This window comes from Coregonus lavaretus, assembly GCF_964263955.1.
Source record: "Coregonus lavaretus genome assembly, chromosome: 1".
Classification (NCBI taxonomy): Eukaryota; Metazoa; Chordata; class Actinopteri; order Salmoniformes; family Salmonidae; genus Coregonus; species Coregonus lavaretus.
This window is the reverse complement of record NC_139988.1, coordinates 38,265,328-38,273,498: the sequence shown is the minus strand read 5'-3', so window position 1 is coordinate 38,273,498 and position 8,171 is coordinate 38,265,328. Positions and strand designations below refer to the sequence as shown.

Genomic DNA, 8,171 nt, shown 5'->3' with positions numbered 1-8,171 from the left:
AGAATAGAATAGGTCAACTTTTGTACTATGGGGGATAGTAGATTGACATAGGCTAGTGCTTTTGCTGTTCGTTAGGCCTACTTATCTTGTTGGCAGACAAAAAGTAAATGTAGACAGTTCTTCCAATATTGGATAAGGTCGCACGCAGTTGCGTCCTCGATGTGTCTCTCTTCACTTGTAGCCTGTGAGAAAGACCCGATCACGTGACAGAGAGCCATGTGAGTGAGAGGTGCTTCGGCACGCAGCCGGGAGAAGGGAATTATAATTATTATATTCAGCCCAAAGGTACAACGGCCACTGGATGCAAAAGGCATGGATTACTTTAGGGGGCATTACGGCCACACAAAGGGGATGCAGCCAGGAAATTTGAGGCATTATCAAGTGCTTGTCAAATTGTGAATGAGAGACTGATGAAGTGTGTACAGCCTGCGCAAAAAAAAACAAAGCAGAGCTCATGCCTTTCATGCGACTTTTTTCAAATCATCATTAGTCGCATCATGCAGCCTTAGAATGTATCAAAAATCTAAACATATAGCCCAACATTTTTATCACATCTAAAGTTACATAAATAACTCTAAATTAAGCATATAGAAGTACCTGTTTCTTTGTTAACCACTCAACACAGAATAGCCGCATGTGCACACTCCCTCAAATCGTTTGGAGAAAATATCCTTTCTATTTGATTCAGCTATGTTCAATTGTATTCTTCATACTATAAAATAATATAAAATAATGCCATGGAATTCTAAACAAATCTTGTCTGCTAAATGAACTAGTGTAGCCCACAGCCATATGACATAGCCAGATCAGGGCCTAACATAAGGACAACTCAGAGTATGCTATTCTGTCCTTCTGAAATAGACTACATTTTCTTCATATCATGTTTCTTTAGACCTGTCTAAAATAAATAATGGATTTATTGTGATGGTGTAGGCTATATTCCATGGATTTATTAGACTTTTTAAAATGTAGATTTTCCAAAGGTCCGCATCAGTGGCTTGTAGGCTATGTGTGTAAGCCAGGAGATGCTTAATGTGTCTATGTTCATTAAGGGTCAATTACCATGAGACCGGCAGTTATTTGCTTGACAATCACCAGCTGACAAAATGTTATGACCGCCACAGCCCTATCCAAGACACTCCATGTAGTGTGATATGTTACATTTCGCATGGTATGCATTAATTTGTGGATGTCCATCACCCATTTCGTATGATACAGTGGGGGAAAAAAGTATTTAGTCAGCCACCAATTGTGCAAGTTCTCCCACTTAAAAATATGAGAGAGGCCTGTAATTTTCATCATAGGTACACGTCAACTATGACAGACAAAATGAGGGGAAAAAATTATTTGCAAATTATGGTGGAAAATAAGTATTTGGTCACCTACAAACAAGCAAGATTTCTGGCTCTCACAGACCTGTAACTTCTTCTTTAAGAGGCTCCTCTGTCCTCCACTCGTTACCTGTATTAATGGCACCTGTTTGATCTTGTTATCAGTATAAAAGACACCTGTCCACAACCTCAAACAGTCACACTCCAAACTCCACTATGGCCAAGACCAAAGAGCTGTCAAAGGACACCAGAAACAAAATTGTAGACCTGCACCAGGCTGGGAAGACTGAATCTGCAATAGGTAAGCAGCTTGGTTTGAAGAAATCAACTGTGGGAGCAATTATTAGGAAATGGAAGACATACAAGACCACTGATAATCTCCCTCGATCTGGGGCTCCACGCAAGATCTCACCCCGTGGGGTCAAAATGATCACAAGAACGGTGAGCAAAAATCCCAGAACCACACGGGGGGACCTAGTGAATGACCTGCATTAAGCTGGGACCAAAGTAACAAAGCCTACCATCAGTAACACACTACGCCGCCAGGGACTCAAATCCTGCAGTGCAAGACGTGTCCCCCTGCTTAAGCCAGTACATGTCCAGGCCCATCTGAAGTTTGCTAGAGTGCATTTGGATGATCCAGAAGAGGATTGGGAGAATGTCATATGGTCAGATGAAACCAAAATAGAACTTTTTGGTAAAAACTCAACTCGTCGTGTTTGGAGGACAAAGAATGCTGAGTTGCATCCAAAGAACACCATACGTACTGTGAAGCATGGGGGTGGAAACATCATGCTTTGGGGCTGTTTTTCTGCAAAGGGACCAGGAAGACTGATCCGTGTAAAGGAAAGAATGAATGGGGCCATGTATCGTGAGATTTTGAGTGAAAACCTCCTTCCATCAGCAAGGGCATTGAAGATGAAACGTGGCTGGGTCTTTCAGCATGACAATGATCCCAAACACGCCGCCCGGGCAACGAAGGAGTGGCTTCGTAAGAAGCATTTCAAGGTCCTGGAGTGGCCTAGCCAGTCTCCAGATCTCAACCCCATAGAAAATCTTTGGAGGGAGTTGAAAGTCTGTGTTGCCCAGCGACAGCCCCAAAACATCACTGCTCTAGAGGAGATCTGCATGGCGGAATGGGCCAAAATTCCAGCAACAGTGTGTGAAAACCTTGTGAAGACTTACAGAAACCGTTTGACCTGTGTCATTGCCAACAAAGGGTATATAACAAAGTATTGAGAAACTTTTGTTATTGACCAAATATTTATTTTCCACCATAATTTGCAAATAAATTCATAAAAAATCCTACAATGTGATTTTCTGGAGAAAAAAAATCTCATTTTGTCTGTCATAGTTGACGTGTACCTATGATGAAAATTACAGGCTTCTCTCATCTTTTTAAGTGGGAGAACTTGCACAATTGGTGGCTGACTAAATACTTTTTTTCCCCACTGTATGTTATGAAATACAATTCGTATTATATGTTACGAATTAGTAAAACATACAATATGTTACAAATTTGTTAAACTAATTATATGTTACGAATTCTGTCTAGGTGCCTAACGGCGCATGTGGCAAATAAGATTTGATTTGATTTGATATCATTCTAAATGGTGTGTCTCGGGTTTACGTACAGAATAACACGAAATGCTCTGAGACCAGGTTGGCTGAAAGGCCAACATACAAAGCCTTCGACAGAGACATCAGAGAAAGTTCTACACAGAGTTCAACAACTCAAAGTGAGATTTAGAATTGTAATGGGTACCATACTATTTCCATCACTCTCCCAGCCAATATAATCTGGCCATTTCTAATTGAAATTGTAGTTATAGTTACACCATCAGGTTGTCTGCCTGCCAAAGGAAGAACTCTCTTCAACGGTTTCATATCCAGTGGGCCATCACAGCAGTAGAATCCAATTAGCAAATATCCTGGGGAAAAGAAACCGCGCTCTGTGTTTTCAGATACAGAGACGGGGAGATTCAGACGCAGAGCCAAAGAGCTGGGAGTGGGAATGCTCCCTCCATCCGCTTTGCTCTCTTCAAGCCCGTACTTGGTTTGCCCAAGAGACCCAGATGTAGACATTGTTGTGTGAGTGTGAGCACATAATGTGATGGAGTGCAGAGTGCTCTAGCTAGCTAATAACTTCATTCTCACTTGGATTCAGTCCTTGGCATTGTGTTGTGAGGCGATTTTAGCCCCTCCACTCCTCTCCTCCTCTCTCCACTCCAGCCACCTTGTCTCTGCTCATTTTCTTTCCAACAGTTACAGCAAGCAGAACGTTTGTGTTGTAGTAAACTTTAGTTTGGAGGCTGTTTGCTTGCCTCACTCTTTGACTATAATTATACTTTTTTTTTCATTAGGCCTGTAAAGGTCAAATTGGCATTATCTTTTAATATCTCTTGAAATAGAGTTTAAATGTTTCTCTCTATATTTCTTCAACATTTCTCTGTATTATGTATGTGTGTATGTGTGTGCTTGTGTTATTCTGTCTGGGCTGGGGAGGTATCTCTTCTAACACTTGCTGGCCACGACTGTTCTATTCTATGAGATTAACAGACAGGCCATGAATTCAGGTCGGACGGGACTGTGATGTATTTCACTGAGACACAGGAGCTGAATTTAAATAAAGGCCACCACCTGCATGCTAAGTCACACCAGCAGTCTGACAGGAGACGTTTCCAAGCCTTGGTGTTGTTTACAGCATTACTGTAATTGTTTTTTAAATATGCTCCTAACAATCAGATTGAGGCTCCGGATGCATCACAGGATGACATGTTGTGCTGCGATGCTGTCCTGGCAATTTGCAAGATGTCATCACAGGAATATGTTTTTGTAATGGACCATCCAACAAAAAATTGGCCGGTGACTCTTTAATCTTCAGAAACTAGATGTATGTGTCAAAATTGATTATTGCTTGTATAGTGTAACTGGGAAAAATGTGTGTTTATCAATGCATTTACATGCAAAGGTTAAACTCAAAACCTATGAATACAAATTGTTTACAACAAGATAGTTTGACTAGAAAAGTAAGTAAACTGCAATCACCTAAACTGCCAGTCTACTTACAGTAAATGTACAACAAAAAAACTGTGCTGTTAGCCTCACCTACTGGAGCAACTCTTCTCAGTACAATATAGTGTAGTAATCTATCTCTATCTGTATTCTCCTCAGAATATGCCAGGACTTCATAATGAGCTCCAACAGCACAGACCCTGGCCTCTACCTGACCGTCAGCTCCCCAGGAATGGGCATCGACTACCCAGACACCAACGTTCTCCACATGGACAGCTGGCCAGAGCTAACCAGCCCAGATGACAATGACTCCTTCCTCAGTGGCCTCTTCAACTTTACAGGCTCGCTCAATGAGACGAGGACCTCTCTGACCTATGACCCTCTTGGGGGTCACACAGTGTGGCAGGTGGTCCTCATCGTCTTTTTCACCGGCCTCCTGTCCCTGGTCACCATCATTGGCAACATCCTGGTGGTTGTATCCTTCAAGGTCAACCGCCAGCTCAAGACTGTCAACAACTACTTCCTGCTCAGCCTAGCCGTGGCTGACCTCATCATCGGGGTCATCTCCATGAACCTCTACACCACCTACATCATCATGGGCCAGTGGGCCCTAGGCAACTGGGCCTGTGATCTGTGGCTGGCTATTGACTATGTGGCCAGTAACGCATCCGTCATGAACCTGTTGGTCATCAGCTTTGACCGCTACTTCTCCATCACCCGGCCCCTCACCTACCGTGCCAAGCGGACCACACAGCGGGCTGGCCTGATGATCGGCCTGGCCTGGTTCGTGTCCCTGGTCCTGTGGGCCCCAGCCATCCTGTTCTGGCAGTACTTTGTGGGGGAGCGCACAGTGCCCCCTGATAAGTGCTACATCCAGTTCCTCTCAGAGCCCATCATTACATTCTGCACGGCTATTGCTGCCTTTTACCTGCCTGTCACTATTATGAGTGTGCTCTACTGGCGTATCTACAGGGAGACGCAGATCCGTGCACGGGAGCTGGCGGGCCTGCAGGGCTCAGGGAGCCGAGGCAGGGGAGGGGAAAGGGCTCACTTCGTCCACCACCAGGCTGGGAGCGCCAGGAGCTGTAACAGCTATGAGCTGAGCCTGTCCTCCCAGAAGAAGAGCCCCAGCCAGGCGCTGGCCGCACGCTTCCACTGCTGGCCCATGATGCGCTCCTGGAGGCCTGGCAACGCCCGGCCCGTAGAGGGGGATGCCGACCACAGCAGCAGCGACAGCTGGAACAACAACAACGCCAGGCTGTCAGTGGACCACTCGGGCTCCTCTGAGGATGAGGAGGGAAACGGTAGAGGGATGATGCCCCAGGGCCACGCCATCTTCTCCATAGTGCTCAACCTGCCGGGGATGAAGGCAGCCGTCAACTCCCACCTCACCTCCTGCGAGGACCTGGACATAGCCTCAGAAGAGGACCTCCTGAGGGGGGAGGAGGACAGCCGGGACAGCCTCTCTACCATCACCACCACCACCACCACCACCACTACTACCACCCCTGATGGGGCCAACACAGACACCAACAGCCACCACCAACGCTTCCCCTCCCGGATCTCCAGAGTCCAGTCCATGCCTGCCATCCAGGCCACCAGAGTGGGGCCGATCTCTGGCTCCCCTGCCACCACCACCAAATCACCCTCGATGCCGATCTCCTTCAGAGAGGCAGCTCTAGCCAAGAGATTTGCCTCCAGGGCACGGACGCAGATCACCAAGCGCAAGCGCATGTCTCTGGTAAAGGAGAAGAAGGCGGCACAGACCCTCAGCGCCATTCTGTTTGCCTTCATCATCACATGGACACCCTACAACATCATGGTGCTGGTCAACACCTTCTGTAATGGCTGCATCCCTGAGGCTCTGTGGGCACTGGGCTACTGGCTATGCTACGTCAACAGCACCGTCAACCCCATGTGCTACGCCTTGTGCAACAAGACCTTCCGCACCACCTTCAAGATGATACTGCTCTGCCACTGGGACCAGCGCAAGCGGCGGCGGAAGCAGCAGTTCCAGGCACGGCAGTCAGTTGTGTTCCACAGGAGAATTCCTAAAGACTGAACGTAGCGAGATACAGACCCAGTGAGAATCTGGTGATGATGATGATGAGTCTAGAATCTGAGAATTCACAGGGAGTTGTTGCTGTGATGTCTGATGTTCTCTGTGGAGCCACAACCTCCCCAGTGACATATTCCTCGGTTACTTCAGGAGAGCTCCTGTGGGGAAAGGTTCCTCTAGATCATTGCAAAGAAGTGCAGCTGAAAAGACTGAAAGTAAAAACCAATAGAGCAAGGGCTTTAAATGCATTGGGGGGCCAATTCAAAGTGCAATTGATACCAAGGGAGATTATATGATATAACATTTGTTATGGATTTGGGTTTTCCATTTCTTACCATTTATTTCGTGGTCGTCAGATCTGTAACGTACAGAGCAGTTTGGGTTTTCAAAGTAAACTGTGCATCTGTACTGTAATATAGTATATAAAGCAAAGGCCAAAACATGTTGTGTCAATAGACTGCATTGTATTGATTTTGAGCTCCCTTTTGGCTAACTGAACTTGATTTCTTTGTTATTTTTTAATTTTTTTACTCTGACTTCTTTACATTGCCTTCCACTTTGATATAGCTTTCTTGTGTCTTATAAAATGAGAGATTTAAAACAAAACAGTGTCCTGTTTGTGACGACCAGTGTTTCAAAGTTTTTTAGACTTTCCTCTATAGATTCTGAGCCAGTCTGAAATTATATAATGAATTTTGACTATTCTATGGCACCTCAAAGAGCTGCTCTTGTGTTCAGTGTGAGTTGTTGTTTACATGGTCGAGACTTATTCAATTGTTGTTTATATTGAGAGTAATGGTATATTGCTATTTCTAACTACCTAATGATTGACTGTACTCTAAAGAGATCAGTCACTATGAATTGTAATGTTTTGATTATTAGATTATATTTGAAAAGGTTTCTCAATTTCTTCTCACTGGCTGCCCAAATGTAATTCCCTAACTAAGATATTGGTCTGTGGTCCCTAGATGAACCCTCTCTCTCTCTCCTAGAGGATTTAGCAGTGCCACAGCAGCATCTGCAGGATGAATAGAATTCTACACTCTAGTAACTTCCAGTTTACTTCCATCAGGGAAAAGCTGTTGTGGGGCCATAAGTAAGTGGGAGATTCTCAATTGGGTCAAAGTCTGTACTCTCCTTGACTCCTCCATGCTCGTCTCCTCCGTGACCTGGAAACCGAAAAGTGGTAGCCATATGTTGGAGAGTTTCAATTTGTTAATAGGCAAACGGAGGAGTTTGTTCTTCTCCTCTGGCCAGAAATCCAATTTGAGATTCTCCCATAAAATCCCATGGCTGATAGCTGAGAATAGATACAAAACTTAAAAGAGACTGGTTAGACTAGCTTAGACCTGCTACATATGACATATGGAGCTGAAAAGTGGTGCTTTTCATTTCAGTGATTTCCAAAATTTAACATTTCTATCAATTGTACATCAAGTTATTTGGCTGTGCAAACAGTGCAATTTAAGGTGATTTCTCTACATGTTTTAATAACACCCATTGCTAAAATAATGTAATAGCTAAATTTTAAAATGTACTTTTATTATGTGATGCACAATGCTTCAGGCCTGAATGTGATGAATACTGTTCGATATTTAAAAAAAATAACAACATGGTTTTGCTGTTTATTGTATGTATTACACTTCAGTTTGTAAAGACATAGTGAAAGCAAATACCATACATTTACAGTACGACAGGCATGTTGAGTATGTGATATCGAGAAGAATGGCAGAATACTACCATGTGGTGTAACACTTTATAATACC

General features: G+C 44.3%; 1 protein-coding gene across 1 annotated transcript; it reads left to right on the top strand.

Annotated features, from left to right (window-relative positions):
• Positions 1-4,524: 4,524 nt before the first annotated feature.
• Positions 4,525-6,408, top strand: LOC311129261 (muscarinic acetylcholine receptor M3-like; the record flags this gene model as incomplete). The annotated part of the gene is made up of 1 exon (XM_084161554.1): positions 4,525-6,408. The coding sequence occupies one exon, from the start codon at positions 4,525-4,527 to the stop codon at positions 6,406-6,408; it is 1,884 nt and encodes a 627-aa protein (XP_084017680.1).
• Positions 6,409-8,171: the final 1,763 nt, after the last annotated feature.